The 18,563-nt window shown below is 41.2% G+C and overlaps 1 protein-coding gene across 1 annotated transcript in view; it reads right to left on the bottom strand.

Moving 5' to 3' along the window:
• dnajc2 (DnaJ (Hsp40) homolog, subfamily C, member 2) overlaps positions 1-18,563 on the bottom strand; it is a 20,151-nt gene extending 1,588 nt beyond the window's left edge. The window contains exons 1-14 of the mRNA XM_079654387.1: positions 18,353-18,563; positions 13,521-13,711; positions 12,814-12,889; positions 12,629-12,727; positions 8,914-9,136; positions 7,270-7,335; positions 7,092-7,183; positions 6,871-6,992; positions 5,118-5,267; positions 4,944-5,032; positions 4,797-4,866; positions 2,619-2,797; positions 1,168-1,268; positions 627-737 (exon numbers count right to left, since the gene is read on the bottom strand). Coding sequence (XP_079510513.1) covers positions 627-737; positions 1,168-1,268; positions 2,619-2,797; positions 4,797-4,866; positions 4,944-5,032; positions 5,118-5,267; positions 6,871-6,992; positions 7,092-7,183; positions 7,270-7,335; positions 8,914-9,136; positions 12,629-12,727; positions 12,814-12,889; positions 13,521-13,711; positions 18,353-18,407 — 1,624 coding nt within the window. The 5' untranslated portion in view covers positions 18,408-18,563. The remainder of the gene's footprint in view (positions 1-626; positions 738-1,167; positions 1,269-2,618; positions 2,798-4,796; positions 4,867-4,943; positions 5,033-5,117; positions 5,268-6,870; positions 6,993-7,091; positions 7,184-7,269; positions 7,336-8,913; positions 9,137-12,628; positions 12,728-12,813; positions 12,890-13,520; positions 13,712-18,352) is intronic.

The raw sequence follows: 18,563 nt of genomic DNA, 5'->3' as shown, positions 1-18,563 counted from the left end.
CTAGCTAACGCTACATTAGCAAAACAAACACTAATTTCTTTTGCAAAAGGTGCGGCGGGCTTCAAACACGTTCCCCTCCACTGGTTTCAACCAAGCACTAAATTAGATGTTTTCCAACCAAATACGGTTGAACTTACACTTCCCCATATTTATTTGTAAGTAGATTCGAAGATACATGAGTTTCTGACTGCCGCTAGCTGAAGCTTGGTTGCTAGGTTACTAGCTGGGTGTTCTCCGATAAGGGGCCGGGGGAAACAAAGTTAGTGATTACTGGTTCCATGTTGATTTAATTCAATACAAATTGTTGGGGGGAACTGAAACGATATTACCGTACTGGTTACTTTACAGCCCGGACATTTCCCACAAAACACATTTAGACGTGATCGCAACAACCTTTTGAATCCAATCATTTTTTAATTCGGATGATCAAATCTAAGACTTTTTAAGACCCCGCGGGAACCCTGTATTATTGTTTGTACAACTATATACAATTAATTCTACCAATCTCGGTGGGAGCCGGGTTACGGGGGGGGGGGGGGAGGGGCTGACTGAAACAGGTTGGGAACCACTGGATGAATGAATCACATACGGCAGTCTGTGCAGTGTGTTGTTACAGATCTACTCACCGTCGAATCTCTCTGAGGGCTGAGCGTTGTCGATGGTGGCAGCGACGACTGAGTGCTCCTTATTAAACTTTTCAAACGCCTTCCTGTTGGTATCGTCCTTCTGCTTGGGGTCTGTGGAAATACAAATGACACGACTCATGATGTTAGCTTTCGTTTTCTTTAACTGTCAACTTCAGGTTGTGTTGAAAGATATTTACATTAAATGCATCCTTTATATCGGCTTCTAAATATCGTTTCAGTCTATTTTCTGTTGACTTGCAGGAAGAAACTGCAACTACAGTTGAGAAATATATTCACGTCTTATTTAAATCACCTTATATTTGAAGCTCAGGAGAACATGCACTTGTTCTACATCCTATAAATACAATATTCCTGTTAAATCAGCTTATATAAAGGTCATTATAAGCAGCGATAGATTCAGTATCATTTAATCTCAGTTCATTTAAACATGACTGTAAACTGAGTGGTACGGCCCAGATGCTAGAATGAAGCAAGCGGCATAAATAATGTTGTTGTTATTATTTGTCCTTTCTGGTCTCACCTAGCCGTTGTAGACTCTTGGCTTTGATGATGACGTCCTTCGCCGTCCTCTTCGTGCCGCTGGTGGAGTGAAGGTTCATGTAGTCGGCAATAACTTCCCACCTGGAAGCAAAATAATAATAAAGTATCCAATTGTTTTTCTGACAACTTTGACTTCTGTTGAACTCAAATACCTGTACTTTCTACTTCTTACATGTTGAACACAAATACCTGTACTTTCTACTTCTTACATGTTGAACACAAATACCTGTACTTTCTACTTCTCACATGTTGAACACAAATACCTGTACTTTCTACTTCTTACATGTTGAACTCAAATACCTGTACTTTCTACTTCTTACATGTTGAACACAAATACCTGTACTTTCTACTTCTTACATGTTGAACACAAATACCTGTACTTTCTACTTCTTACATTTTGAACACAAATACCTGTACTTTCTACTTCTTACATGTTGAACTCAAATACCTGTACTTTCTACTTCTTACATGTTGAACACAAATACCTGTACTTTCTACTTCTTACATGTTGAACACAAATACCTGTACTTTCTACTTCTTACATTTTGAACCCAAATACCTGTACTTTCTACTTCTCACATGTTGAACTCAAATACCTGTACTTTCTACTTCTTACATGTTGAACTCAAATACCTGTACTTTCTACTTCTTACATGTTGAACTCAAATACCTGTACTTTCTACTTCTTACATGTTGAACACAAATACCTGTACTTTCTACTTCTTACATGTTGAACCCAAATACCTGTACTTTCTACTTCTCACATGTTGAACTCAAATACCTGTACTTTCTACTTCTTACATGTTGAACACAAATACCTGTACTTTCTACTTCTTACATGTTGAACTCAAATACCTGTACTTTCTACTTCTTACATGTTGAACTCAAATACCTGTACTTTCTACTTCTCTCATTTTCCAAACAGGCTGGTTCCTTTAGTCTGAATGTGTGTTTGGTGGCGTGATCATTATTATTTAGAGTCATTGCGTGCCTATTGATTTGAACACGATCCGTGTATCCATCATTTCCTGGTCTTCTCTAAAGAAGAGGGACCAATGGAAACGTTGTCATGTTGCCGTTGGTCACCATGGAAACATTCATTAGCTAACAATGACATTATTGTTCTATTAATATAAAGGGAGGTCAGGTACTCTTTAAAACAGCTGCTAGTTATGGGTACTTTTTACTTAAGTACATTTCAAAGCCTCTTTACTTTGACTTGAGTGAAGAAGTTTAGTCAGTACTTCTACTTTCACCAGAGTATTTGTAAACACCAGTATCTGTACTTCTACTTGAGTAAAGGATGTGTGTCCTCTTCCCATCTCTGGTGATGTCTGAATGTTTACAAAAATGACAATGAAGATACAAATCATAGTATTTCTAAATAAAAGCTGTAACAAAGCGTGTGGTCGCTGCAGTGCGAGTGTGTACCTTGCGTTGGTCCCAGCAGGAAACAGGTTGACGGCCTTGATGAGCATCTGGAGGTCTTCCTCGTTGAAGCCCTTCCCCGACCCTCCTCCTCCTGCGCTGGCGTGATCAGAGCGGGTCGGCTGCCGCTGCTGAACCTCCGCCTCCTTCTCCCTCTGCAGCTGGGCGTTCACCTCCTGGACCTGAGAGGGGGGAGAGGGACACACACACAATTGTAAGAAATAAAATCAATATATTTACTTCTAACAAAAGAACACACTTCACTTTCCTGTTTACCTGGGGTTGAAGCACTGGGAACCCGGGACTGTTGAATACCCCAAAGTTTTAAGATGGAAATGTAGAGTACGGTTCTCCAGCACATAGAAACTACCGGATGCTTACTTCAATATATTGGGCAACTTGTACAATTAGCTTAAGTTGCGTTAATTAACATATGCAGACAATAGTTTAAAAAATGGCTTGGCTGATTTGGACAATTTTGGCGTGGTTTTAAGCTTTATTGAAGATGTTGAATCAATTTCTGACACGTTAAGGACCAAACATTGGGTTTTGGGTCCCCTAAAACTTTAAAATCAACCCAAAATTCATCAAAATCAGTCCCCCAAGAGTACAAAAATGGACACTTTCTGTAAAAAAAAACTGCCATTTTCGATCCTGAAAATGTTATAAATCCATTTAGCATCCTCAAATAACCTTCAAAAAACCACTCCAAAATCAGCTTTCGTTGAATAAAGAGGTTGTATTTGTATTGATTTATGGGATCAGCTTCACCAGGGTCTATGCAGGAATCCTGAAGTCAAATGAAAAACCTTTTAAGACCTTTTTTAAGACCCTTTCCGTACATTTTAAGACCTCATGGTCACTTGGAGTTCTAACTGGTTACCTTGGCGACACACTTTACCTCACACTGACTATATACAGTATTGATTGTCCTTCCTCCTTATCTTCCAACCATTTGGACGCAGACTTGCATTTCCCCATAACGATGTTGCTTTGCAACCGGCGTAAACGGACCTCCGCGCTATCAAGCAGTGAGCGTGCGATGTCCTGTTCAGATGACGTCAAATCCAACGGGATGCCATAAATAAACTACCGTAATCTTCGGACTATAAGCCGCGCCTTTTTTCCCATTTTTCGACCCTGCGGTTTATATAACGGTGCGGCTAATCTATGGATTTGTACAGCTAACGGCCACTAGGGGACCTCCTAAATCTATGGGTTTTACAGGTTACAGTCCACCACCTTTAACTCTATGGGCTCTATGGCCGCTCCGCGCCCCCCACCTTTAAGCGGCGGGCTCCAGCAGGAAAAGCTGGAGGCCGGAAAAGAGTGAGACAGGTAGCGCGCAAAAGTAAAAGTGGAACCGAGAGTGGTACGAGAGACAGAACGAGAGCAAGACAGACAGACATTACGAGAGCGAGACAGTTTGTCCCCGTACCACTGGTTGAAAACCACTGCTGTAGATCACTGCCGGTACGTGCACTGGGAGCGCACCATTTAAGTTTGAAAGTTGAAAAGTTTGTGTGTCTGAAACGCTATGTGATACAGTACAGTTTACACAGCACATGTTCTGGAGCTACTATTGCACTAAATGCTAACACTTGAATACGTTATGCAAATATGCAACTTTTTTGTTGAAATGTTAATAAATGGGAGCTTCCTCAAACAGCCATCTCTTTCCCGACAATCCCCTCTGTGCACGAACCCTTACATATGGTAATGAAACATTAAAACACCTGCGGCTTATAGTCCAGTGCGGCTTATATATGTACACATCATTCAATTTAGCTGCTGCGGCTTATATTCAGGTGCGCCTTATAGTCCGAAAATTACGGTACACAGAATCACACTAAACACCTACGCAATGATTACATTCAGGCAGACTGTAGAATACAACCTCTTTGGACAATTTACATACTTATTGAAAACAAGTTACAAAATGTGATGTTTCCTTGGAAAATGCCGTCTAATACTTTTTAATAGCCTTAATTTTCGCTAAATTGATTTATCAACTTTTAATACTTTTTAAAACCCCTGTTTACAAACAGTTCAAACGACAGAGGGCAAAAGTTGCACAGTTGACTGAAACACAACACAAAGGTTAAGAGGGCTTTACAAACAGCATCTTACATTATTAGCTATGAAACAAAAATGGGAAACGCCACAAATAATCCTCTTTACCTGCTTCACCACGGCCACCTTGCTGTCCTCTCTGGAGCCCAGAGCCAGGATCTCATTCAGGGACTGCAGGCTGGAAACACACATTTGTGATAAGAGGAGATAAATCTACATTCAACATCCTCCAGGTTTATATGCATATGTCTGTACCTGGTCAGCTCCAGGCGATCACAGAGCTTCTCCACCTCCTCCATCATCTTCACACTGTCAGATTCCTCCTCAGTGAAGTAATTCCAGGTCTGTGGAGTGAGTAGACGAGATTAAACAAAGCACTCTTACTGCTGGAGGTTAGAAAGTGTCCAGAGAAGCTTTCTGAGCACAAACCTTGCAGGAGGTCCTGAGTTTCTGCCTCTCCTTCTTGATGGCCTTCTTCTGGATCTCCTTCTCCTTCTTGGCCAGCTGAGCCACCTGCCTGGCCTCCTCTTCCTCCTTCTCCTTCGCCAAACGAGCCGCATCTATCTCCGCCTGCCGGGCCTGAAAACACACAGGAAGCTGACTGATGAGACACTCGTCATCACATACTCATTTAAAGAGTTCCTATTGTGCTTTTTTAGGGGTTTCCCCACATCAGCAGGAGAGGACTCTTTAAAGTAGAGACACTACATACTGATATACACCTGAACATCAGCAGGAGAGGACTCTTTAAAGTAGAGACACTACATACTGATATACACCTGAACATCAGCAGGAGAGGACTCTTTAAAGTAGAGACACTACATACTGATATACACCTCAACATCAGCAGGAGAGGACTCTTTAAAGTAGAGACACTACATACTGATATACACCTGAACATCAGCAGGAGAGGACTCTTTAAAGTAGAGACACTAAATACTGATATACACCTGAACATCAGCAGGAGAGGACTCTTTAAAGTAGAGACACTACATACTGATATACACCTGAACATCAGCAGGAGAGGACTCTTTAAAGTAGAGACACTACATACTGATATACACCTGAACATCAGCAGGAGAGGACTCTTTAAAGTAGAGACACTACATACTGATATACACCTGAACATCAGCAGGAGAGGACTCTTTAAAGTAGAGGCACTACATACTGATATACACCTGAACATCAGCAGGAGAGGACTCTTTAAAGTAGAGACACTACATACTGATATACACCTGAACATCAGCAGGAGAGGACTCTTTAAAGTAGAGACACTACATACTGATATACACCTGAACATCAGCAGGAGAGGACTCTTTAAAGTAGAGACACTACATACTGATATACACCTGAACATCAGCAGGAGAGGACTCTTTAAAGTAGAGACACTACATACTGATATACACCTGAACATCAGCAGGAGAGGACTCTTTAAAGTAGAGACACTATATACTGATATCAACCTGAACATCAGCAGGAGAGGACTCTTTAAAGTAGAGACACTACATACTGATATACACCTGAACATCAGCAGGAGAGGACTCTTTAAAGTAGAGACACTACATACTGATATACACCTGAACATCAGCAGGAGAGGACTCTTTAAAGTAGAGACCCTACATACTGATATACACCTGAACATCAGCAGGAGAGGACTCTTTAAAGTAGAGACACTACATACTGATATACACCTCAACATCAGCAGGAGAGGACTCTTTAAAGTAGAGACACTACATACTGATATACACCTGAACATCAGCAGGAGAGGACTCTTTAAAGTAGAGACACTACATACTGATATACACCTGAACATCAGCAGGAGAGGACTCTTTAAAGTAGAGACACTACATACTGATATACACCTGAACATCAGCAGGAGAGGACTCTTTAAAGTAGAGACACTACATACTGATATACACCTGAACATCAGCAGGAGAGGACTCTTTAAAGTAGAGACCCTACATACTGATATACACCTGAACATCAGCAGGAGAGGACTCTTTAAAGTAGAGACACTACATACTGATATACACCTGAACATCAGCAGGAGAGGACTCTTTAAAGTAGAGACACTACATACTGATATACACCTGAACATCAGCAGGAGAGGACTCTTTAAACGAGAAAGGATTTCTTGGGAACTACTTTAATTGTGTGATGGTTTCAAAAGAAAGACTCCTACCCGCTCCTTCTCCTCCTGCTCTCTCTTCTTGGCTTCCACTTTGGCCTTTTTCTCAGCCTCCTTCCTGGCTTTCTCCTCATCTTTGAATTTCTTTATTCTCGGGTCGAGGCTGTAAGCAGAATCTGCAGAGAAGCAACGAACAACACACAAGTTATTTGGGGGGTCTTCTCCATAATGGTATTTAGATTGTGTTTTCTACACCTTGCAGTGTGAGACTGTACCAACTAGGTTTCGCATTCTGTTCATCTCCTCCTTCTTCCTCACGGCTCTGGAACCTCGATTCTGCTTTTCGATCCACCGCCTCTCGTCTCGACTGCAGGGAACACAGATATAAACACCCGTCAGATATTTAAATCTATAACTCGGGATGTGCATCGGTACGTTTGGGTCGCTGCTCACCACTCAGCCTTATCCTTTTCCTCCTCATCGAGGTATGAGAATTCCCTCCATGAATCGAAGTTGTACCTTAAAAAAGGAAATGGACAAAACAAGTTTACACACTGATCTTCTGTACTTTTTAGTTCTGACACGGATAAATGTTTCTGTTCTGACACTAAATAAATACTGAACATGAATGCATCTGTTCTGAAATGTTTCACTTTTTTTTCTTTTGTTTTTGTTTATTTGAATGTTTTTATCTCTGTGTTTAATAACATCCGTTCTACTTCCTTTGTTTTTTAAAAAGGTGTATACCGGTAGTTCATTTTCAATCTTTGTATATAAATGTCTACTTTTAAATGCAAAAGCACTTTGTAACCGTTTAAAATCGACTACATAAATAAAGTTTCTTATTATTAATCAGGTATCGAAATAGATTTACTTGAACCCTTTATTCCTCCTATTTTCAATGACAAAGAAAGTTCAGAGGATTAAGCACTTTAACATGTTCTGCTTATATAATAATTGATCAATTTTAGAAATTAATCTCCTTTAACCGGTACGCTTCTTTGGCTAAATGTCAAAATGTTTAAAAAAAACCTCAGTAAAATGTTAAAGAGATGCCAGAAAACTATATTTCTGTTCGTCACAAACCGTATACCGTAATTTTCGGACTATAAGCCGCGCCTTTTTTCCCATTTTTCGACCCTGCGGTTTATATAATTATAAATTACGGTAATTACTCAAAAAATATGACAATGGTGTCAAAAAGAGCGCCAGGCGGGACAACGTTGTTTTTACGTCACGTTGTTGTTGTTTACGTCCGTGCCGCCATCTTGCATACGAGTGTCATGACGCGCTTTCACACCGGAGTACTTTTCCCGTTTAGTTCCGATAGTTCCTGGGATTTTGCGTTCACACCAAAAAGTGAACTTAGTTCCGGGAACTTTTACCCCCATTTGTAGTGCCAGCTAGAGAGGTGGGACTATCCTGGGGAGGAAAAGTACCAATTTCTGATTGGCTGGACGAATTGCCCCGTAAAACTCTAAAACGCTTTTTGAAGGAGATGAGGAGGTATCGGCGTTCTAGCGATTTACTCTGAAGCCAGTCCCCAACTCCGGGGACTTCCGGCCGGGGACTTCGGGTGGCAGTATACGCCGTGAAGTTGTTTGCGGCCTGCCAGTAAACCCAAAGCAGAAGAAGACGAAGTGACGTCAGCGGCTTCATTTGCCTAATCCTCCCTCAGGGAACTTATTCCAGTGTGAACGCGATCTGTACATTAGTTCCATGGGGGTACTAAGTGCTGGGTACTAAGTGCTGGGAACTAAGTGCGGCAAAGTACTTTGTGCGAAAGCGGCTATGTTCTCGTGATAATTGATATATCTTATAAACAAGATCAGCGCCACAGTATCACCTCATACTATAGCTTTATAGGAAAACCCCTGACTGTGGATATAGATATTTTTAAGAGCTTTGATTCGTGTTGTATTTTTGGGAATATGGGGGTTGAGTAAAGGGTTAGCGGATTAGATCATATTCTGTATACTTTTGGATATGTTCACCAATAACTGATAAATCTGATTATTCTACACGTTACAGAAAACAAGCCCTTATAAAATCAACATCTCTTCCAACAAGGCGGCAGATTAAACGTCCCCTACTCACCAAAAAGAGTAAAAATTATCGACTTCTTCGAAAGTGGACTCCACGCTCCCCAGCTTGGGCACGTGCTTTTTGGAGGTCCATCTTGCATTTCTCTCAAAAACGGGAGCATAGACTTCAATAAAGTTCTCTTTGCCTTCGTTCTTTGAAGGCACGCTGTTATCGAAGGTGGGGTCTACGCTGTCGAACGCTCTCCTCTTCACCGGGTCCGACAGGATCTCAATAGCTGGGGGTTAAAAAGAGAAACACGGAAAGAGAAACAGTGAATTTACGACAATCAAGTAATGAGTGAGAGCTGATTATTTATATAGCACATTTCAACACAAGGCAATTCAAAGTGCTTTACGAAAATGAAAGCCATTAAGAAACTTTATGAAATGACATTTAGGTCGCATTCACACTAATAGTCCGCTCTGTGGTGCACCAGACCACAGTTTGTTACATTGTTACATATTTCAGAAGGTTCGGTTTGCGGACTATAAACTTTAAACACAAGTGCACGGAAATGCTGTTCAACCATTGGTCAGACATTAAGGGGGTAAAAACGCAAATCCCGACAATTTCTACCGGAGCCTCCGCCATGGAGCATCGGCACTTTCGGCAGGTTATTCTCATGCTGCTGTTAATCTGGAGATCAACAGACTCTAACGGCCCTCGCATGATTATATAATCAGACAACGTCCTTTAAAAAACATTATAACACATATAATGAGAGACGTTCTGCAGTAAGGAGGGGCGTTTCACCGACGACAGGTGTTCTTACTTTTATGTAGTTGACGGAGCATTTCTACTTTACACAACACTGTTCAGCACTTCAGTCTGCTTCACTCTTTAACTAAACAACCGCGGATGTCTTCAAAATCTTTAGCGTGACGTGTAAATACGCTTCCTATGTTTTGGTGCGGACTGCGTTCACACCAGCGACGAACCGCTCCAGAGTTCACTAGCAAGCGCTCCGAGACCTATTTTAACGGTCCAGAGTCCGGTTGTTTAGTTCACTTCAGAGGTCTCGGACTGCGTTCACACCGACCCAAACGAACCGCACCAAGCGGCTAAACGCACCAGGGTTCGATTCAACCGGACTAAACAAGGCGGGTGTGAATGCGTACTTAAAAACACTCATTTAAAAGCAAAGGAACATGAATGAAAGTCACAGCGCAGTGTGAGATACACACATCTGAAATGTTTGGCTCTGACTCTCAATCATTGCTTACTTTTTAGCAGAAATAGTTTTCTTTGACCTCACTTTCTTTCTACTTTCTTGTCCTTCAGTGCAGGACAGTCTCTTACCTTGTGGCCCTTCCTATATGCTACAACTCCATATGCAAAACATGAGGAAATTGGTTTTGTTTTTGATTGAACATGGAATATCTTTGCATTTCCTATTTCCTGTCATACAAAATTGCTTACCAAGTGTTCTTATGTACCCACTGGAATACAAATACATTGAATTGGTGCTTTTGCAGGATTACTGGTGGTAGTTTAATACTTCCTTTTATTTACTTTTAAATCCCCCAATGGCCCCATGCCCCCTCTCTGAGCTGCTACACCCCCACTTGCCTTTATTCAGGTCAGCTGATCACCTCCTGATTGTTTCCAGAACAAAGCTAAAGCACAAAAGGGGGGCCATGCTTTCGCTGCTGCCGCCCCTAAACTGTGGAGCCCCTCCACATCAGACACGCTCTTACACAGTTAATATATATACACTTTTGTTGTTATTTGTCTTTAGTTGCTCGTAAAGCGCTTTGAGCACCAGGAAAAGCGCTATATAAATAACACGTAGTATTATTATTATTATTATATGTCTCGTCTTAAAACCAATGTCTTCTCCTTGCGTTCTGCACTTTGTAGATGGTAGTGCTTTTAAAAATCAAACATTGTTTTTACTATATGGCTGTTGTTTTTACTTATCTTAATTTATTTTGTAAGCTGCGCTGTGTGATTTTGTATTCCTCTGTACAGCACTTTGGTCAGGAGGTTTTAAAGTGGTTTATAAATAGAATTGGATTGGAACTAATCGATCTATCCATTCCTCCATCTTCTCCCGTTTATCCGTGGTCGGGCCGTGGAGGTATCAGTTCCAGCAGAGAGCCCCAAACGTTCCTTTCCCCTGGCCACATCAACCAGCTCTGACTGGGGGGTCCCAAGGCGCTCCCAGGCCAGCGAAGAGATATAATCCCTCCACCTGGTCCTAGGTCTACCCCTTGGTCTCTTCCCAGCTGGACGTGCCTGGAACACCTCCCTAGGGAGGCGCCCAGGTGGCATCCTAACTAGGTGCCCGAACCACCTCAACTGGCTCCTTTCGACGCGAAGGAGGAGCGGTTCAACTCTGAGTCCCTCCCGGATGACCGAACTTCTCACCTTATCCCTAAGGGAGACACCAGCCACCCTGCGGAGAAAACCCATCTCGGCCGCTTGTACCCGCGGAACTAATTGATGTGTTAATGAATTAAGAACACACACTATTTATTGGCCATAATATATGCTTAAACTAATTAGATATATTTGAGCTAGGGCTGCAACGATTAGTCGACATAATCGACGACGTCGATCATAAAAATTAGTCGACGCGGAATTTTAGTGTCGACGCGTCGTATAAAAACAATCAGAGAGCCGGTAACGTTAATTCAAAACTGCGCAAATGTTCATTTGTAACTGCAATGCACTACAGGAAGTGCTGGGGGCAGTATACTTTCCATTGTCTGCCATGACTGCATTCTGTACTAACAACAAAGAAGAAAGAATACGAACGATGGCGGAAAGGAGAGAGAATGAGGGTGATGAAGAGCTCAAAAAAGCGAGACCGAGAGTTTCGAAAGTGTGGGAGTATTTCACAGACGACAAGCCAAAGAAGTCAGTGAAATGCAGAATTTGTAAAGGGGAATTGGCATTCCACGTCAGCACTACAGTGATGCACGAGCATTTAAAACGCAAGCACCCTGGAACCGTGAGGACTGCTACTTTGGATCATGGGTAAGTTTGAGCAAGTTAGCCATAGTCATGTTTACGTTAGCTTACATGTTGGAAAACAGAACGTCTCATGGTTAATGCTTGCTAAGCAAACGCTATTTCAGTTATGTTGAGGCTGCGTGTCCACCAACGAGCTGCTAAACAGCGCCAAGCTTACAGCGTAGTAGAGCACAATAGAGCTTTATCGACGCTGTAATTAATTCCAAACTTAAAATAATAATTAACAAGGGTCTGCGAAATGACAAGAATAAAATGCGATTGAATTTGTATTATTTATTTTGTTTTCATTATGATTTTTTTGTATTTATGTTATTCAAATACATTTGATTAAACAAGTTCAAAGTTCAAATTCAAATGTTTCATGAGTCATTATTTTAATTTTCTATGGGATCATGTTATGTTAAGGCAGAGGGACTGGACAACAGGGTGACATTCACAGGTGTGCAGACTTGAGGTAAAACATGCACTGGAGCCCGGAAAAGGAGCCGTGCCCACAGGAAGCAGAGATGGAGGGTGTGACAGAAATAATCGTTAGATTAGTCGAATAATCGAAAAAATAATCGACCGATTAGTCGACTACCAAAATAATCGTTAGTTGCAGCCCTAATTTGAGCCATCAGCCTCTGCAAAGACGTTAAGAAATGTTGGTTTTTTTATACATTTTTGAGCTATTTTGACCTCATTGGAAAAGTGCAGAACATGACCGTGACTTCCCGGTGATCCAGTCATGAGTGTTAGTGTCGTATACCTTTAGTTATACAGGTGAAGTAGTCGTTGTCTCCCTCTCCAATCTGCTCTCCTGCAGCTTTCCTCTTGTCCGGATGGTGCTTCAACACAATCCCTTTGTCTGTGGAGCAGAGAGTCAATCACATTATTTACTGGAAATCGAATACGAGGGTCCATTAGAGCAGGAGGAATAACACATATACTCACGGGCGGTTTTGATCTGTTTCTGCGTGGCTTTGTACCTCAAGTGTGGAAGCCCGAGGACACAATAGTGATCTTGATTCTGACAAACAAAATTATAATAATGAGTTTCATTGATTATATTTTGTGCATGTCCTTTATCTTTATACAATGTTACAAATTGTTTCATTAATAAAATATCTTTAAATTAACTCTAAAACATACAAAGGTTACTGAACCTAACACATTGATCGATGGTAATTAAAAACAATTCGCTTTTTGTGCCGAAACAAATAAATGATATTGGGAAAAAGGAAATAATCTATCGGTCGCTCAACTCAAACATATATCCAAAGTCTTATTCCAGCCTCTCAGATGTGCGGATTTCTTCTATTAGAAGTTTAAATTGTTGTAAATTGAATATATTTGAGTTTTAAGAAGCTCAAGATGCCCAAAAATAGTAGGTTGCATTAAAAAGGCGTGTGATGTGTTCTTTAAAACGCCGCTCTCAAAAGAAAGCAGAAGCCTTCAAGATCCACTATTTACTGTTCTTCATCAATATATCCCAGACTCAGATATATCCAGAGCCTGTCTCTGATTGGCTGAAACTCCAAACAGGTAATTGCAGCATCCCGTTATCCCCACAGAGGGGACACGTGTTGTAGAAGAGACATGAAGAAGTGGATTTGCACAATAGGTGACCTTTAGTTCCCGAGATATCTTTGGATCTTTACCTTCCAGTCTTTGGGGTCGAGGGTCCGCAGCATGGGGTATTCCTGCAGCACGAACTCCTCGTCCTCCGACTCCTCTGAGGACTGCTGCTCCTCCTCCAGCTCCTGGAAAGAGGCTGAAGCGGTCCTGTTCCTCCTCTTGATGTACGCCTCGAACCAGCGGCCCACCGGCTCCACCTGGATCTGCACCGAGGCTGAGGACACGAGTAGAGAACACTCGAGTTCAGAGGCGTTTAAAAACTCATAACACATTTTGTACTATTTAGCCTTTTAGGAAGCAAACTCCTGGGGTGTTTCTCAATGTCGAGGACGCTTCCTTGGCAGGACCATGGATGTATAATCAGAACTGGATACAGCGTGGGAGGCGGGGTCTCATTCTTTCCTATGAGAGCTGCTCATTGGCGCATGAAGTCGAAATGGCCCAACTTTTGAGAGAGCGAAACGTCACAGATTACCCATCATGCCTAGCTGTCAGAGCAGAAGAACCCGTATGTGCGCTCACAGAGCATGCGCCCCTTAAGCACCGCCCCCCGAGCTCCCACTCTCGGCTTAGTAGAATGAATGGAGAGAGAAAATAAATCTAGATTCGGCTTTTAGTGCATTTTACAACTTTAAGGACCGAATGATTCATATAAGGGCTATACAATAGTTCATACTAGGTAGTTTAAAAAAAATTATCCGCTGATTTACAGACGTTTCTTTCCCAATGTTAGTCATTGGGAAAAGTTGTTTTGGGCCGGGTGACGTCACGGACTGATACGGAAGTTGCAGTACCGCCGTTTGGACACAACGAATGTTGGGCACAGAGTCCGGTGTACTTCCTGGGGGCTTGGGTAGGACATGGTTGTTTCTCAATGTCGAGTAAAGCTGCTCCAGAGCCACTATTTCAAGCATACTACGTCATCGAGTGCCGCCGAAGGACTTCCGAAGTGACTCGGAAGACATGGGGTGTTTCTCAATATTCGACATTGAGAAACACCCCATGTCTTCCGAGTGGCAAGAATACTTCCTGGCATTTGGAAAACGAAGAGTGGAACAGGCGAGCCAGTGTGCGTCATATGAGAGGCCCCACCACAGATTTTCCGCCACAGCTTTTGGGAAATTGGTCCGTGCGCAAAACATTGTGGGGATTTTAAGACCGCGGAGGATACACATGTGCAGCCTCGAAATGTCTCGCTACGAAGGACGCCGGACTCGGTAGAATTCCAAGCAGCCTGGACATTGGAACAGTCCTTCGGCGGGACCAGATGACGTAGCATCCTTGAAATAGTGGCTCTGGAACATCCTTCCTTGACATTGAGAAACACCCCTGCTCTCTGCTGCACTTTCTCAATGCATTGCGATGCATTTTAACCTGTCACCTGATTGTGCCTTTTACTGGTATCTGTATTCTGTGTGATATCAATGTTCTGTGAAATGTCTATGGTAAGCACTTTGGACTGCACTTGTTGTATGAAAGGAGCTATACAAACAGAGATTATTATTATGTGTCATAGCAGGTACAGCTATAGTGTAGATGGGAATCTGAAGTCACAGGCTCCTCGAACCGAGCAGAAATAATATACATAAGACTTAAAACCATCCGTCATAAATCCGTCTGCTACTGGACCCCTGACTTTGTATCAACACCATAAAACATTATGAATCACATTAGTGCAAACCATGTGAACAGACAGTATCTTGTTATTTTTTTTAACTGTGAATTCTGCACGTTGCAAATTTCTGCTCCACACTACCTCTTTAAAATCTGCACAGCTCTCCAGTTTGAATATAGTATTTGTCATACTTTATTAGATTTGACTGTACTCAGATCCTCACATAATTATATTTTGTGTAAATATTGTCTTTATTTTGGATTTAGCCTTAAAACTAAAAGTGTAATATATTACGGTGTGTCTTTGTATGTACCACTCGTAAGCATAAACCTACTTGGTAATGACACCGATTCTGATTCTCAAAACAATCAAACAAATAAAAAACAATTAAAATAGTATGAGAAGAAACAGAGTAGACATAAATGAGAATGAGGCAAGATTAATGTGCAGGAAAAGGGAAACATATACAGAATAATACGAGCTAAAAATAGATATGGAAACAAATATGGAGCCCCAACAGGATATTAGATTTGTCCTAATGCTGATTTTAATGTAAACACACATGAGCATCTTGAAGAATAGACGCTATGGATGGGACTAAAATAGAGGGTTTTTTTTACTACATGTATGCTTAACCTTGACTGAAAATTACAATTAAAAATGTTAATGCAGGATTTGATATGTTTTATAAGACATAAGGGCGGAACTCAGAGGAAAAGGAGCCGTTTTGAGCTCTGCTACTAAAAACTGCTTTTTTTTAACGTCATACGTCAAACGCGTCATATTACGTCACATGGGGGAGTTAACTTTCTCGGACTCGTTCTCTGCCCAATCCGCGGTAGTAGTTTGTAGTTGGTTTGAGCGGTTGTGATTTAGTGAGCTGGTATTTTTTCAGTAATTTTACATTGCATTTCACCATTTGTAATCATGGTGAGCTTTTGTTTGTGCAGGTTGCACAAACTCAAGCCTGTCAGGGCATCGAGTCCACAGTTTCCCTCACGGGAAAAGGACCGGAGCTAGCGTTCGTTCCTGGGTGCGTTGTGCATCCACCTCCCTGCAGCACATACTCCGTCTCCACAGCTTTATCAGTAAACCGTATTAGATCTCTCTCTGGAGTTGCATTAGGTAACGCATAGAGATGTCCAGATCCGATCACGTGATCGGGGATCGGAGCCGATCACGTGATTTTCAAAAGATCAGAATCGGGAGAAAAAAATCGGAGATCGGGATTTTTTTTTTTTTATACAAACTTTTTTTTAATTTTGTATTCAATGTTACAAAACAAAAATGACCATGTTCAAGTCTTAAAGTCATCCTGAGGCCTTAGTTTTGGTTTCAAATTACACAACATCATGTATGTGTTGCTTCTTTGGGGCTTGTCTTCATAGACCTGCTTATTTCTCTCAAATCTGGCAACAGAGTGGGCGCAGTGTCTAATTGTAGCAGTAAGCTAACGAGTACTGATAAGCTTTATTTTGTTTTGATCCAATGCTGCACAACTGAACTGATCCAATGCTGCTGTGAAAGAAAGAAGCTATATCCATGTTGGATAGAATATCCAATTTAAATAAAAAAATAAGCTTAAGGGACAACTTGAATGCTTTTTTTCTTTTTTTTCTCTTAATGCATTGCATAAAGATCGGATCGGGAAAAATTGGTATCGGCAAATTGTCAAAATCAAATGATCGGAATCAGATCGGGAGCAAAAAAAGGTGATCGGGACATCCCTAGTAACGCGAGATACGGCTGATACTTGCGCATTAGTTTCTTTTATGGATCAATATCAACAGTCCTGCCAGTAACGTTACTATATTATCAATACTACTTTAGTTATAGCCTGATATATGATTGCTAACTTTACAATGTTGTGATGTGACGTTAGCCAACATGCTAACGCCGGTCACTCACCAAGACAGCTGCTCTGTTCTCAACTGGTACTCCACACACCAAAGCTCCATTTCTCTACGATGGCTGTTATTTTTTCTAATCCTTGGCTGCTCCTGGTCTCTTGGACGCTTAGCAGGCTCATAATTATAATCATATGCATTCGAATACATATTTTCAACCTCTTCTGTGTCAAAACTAGCATTGTGACCCATGTTTATTCATACATTAGAACGGCCGCTCTCCCCCTTGTTTCCCCCATGTTACGTCACACGCGGGAGGTCACGTGCGTGGCTTTTTTATGCGGAAGTGAAAATGTCTTACTAAAACGACGCCAGATGTCACTGTAGTGTATATTTCTGTATATTTTTTGGAAAATCTAGTGTATTCATCATTTTCCTACACATTTATTCACTGGTGTCTCTAACTTGCAAGTTGCTCTTTAACAATTCAAACATGTCAGCACTATTTGGTAAAGACTGAAGGTGGGACAGAAAGGAGAGGAACCCGATTCTCATCTGAACACCTATATGGAGCCCCAACTGGATGTTAAATTGTTTTAACACCAATTAAAGTAATATATACACATATTAGGATCTTGACGAATTGACACTGAGATACTTAACAAATATTGTTACTGGTACTTTTGGTTGTCCACCTTTTTGTTAATTGTAGTTTGTTTAATTTCAGTTGTTATGTTTAATATTTTAAGCTAGCCTCTTAATTCATATTTTTGCCTCTTAATTTGTGCCCTTTGTGGCAGTAATACAGGTACTCTGATATCTACTAATACTAATACCACCACCACTAATTCTAGCACTACTACTAATAGTGCAGTACATTTCTATATATGTATGTATATCAGTGAGACTGTATATCGTAGAGTATTCAATGTATTCAATAATTTCTTTATATTGTGTATTATTTAGATACTATAGTGATATATATCCTTTCTATTGAGAATGTGTATACTTGCTTGCTTTGTTGTATTTGTACCTTTTAAACATTGTTAACTAGTGTAATGATGATTGACAACACTGCTGCTGTTACAAAATAATTCCCCATTTGACATAATAAAGTATCCATTATAGTATTTAGTACAGTCATCCTGGAGCTAATTCATTACTTTCTACATTTTGTACATGTGTCTACATGGCAGTTTACTAAATACAGTTTATTATTCTGTCTCTATCATTATTGTCTCTTTGATTTAACAGTGTTAATGTCCACTCTTTGGGACTAATAAAGGTATTCTGATTTGTATCTATGTTTAGCTGCGTGTTAGAGCCTCCATGCCCGGCATTGTAGCTTCTTTAGCCGGCTAACGTTCACCCCCTCCGGCCTCCGGGTACTCACCGACAGCGGCTTTAAAAACAGCCGTCTCATCTCCGTCCAGCGCTGTTAACAACATCTTAGAGAGTATGAACTACAAGAGCATTCAGGGGCAAAAATAATCAGGTGAAAGTGTTCAAAGTGCTGGAGTTGGTGGTCGCTCATTAAAACACCACATGGGCCTCCTGGTGCCGAAAAAACGAGCCGTGACGTCATGTGCTGAATAACTCCGTGT

Source organism: Notothenia rossii (assembly GCF_949606895.1).
Source record: "Notothenia rossii genome assembly, chromosome: 10".
NCBI lineage: Eukaryota > Metazoa > Chordata > Actinopteri > Perciformes > Nototheniidae > Notothenia > Notothenia rossii.
This window is presented reverse-complemented; position numbering and strand designations above follow the sequence as displayed.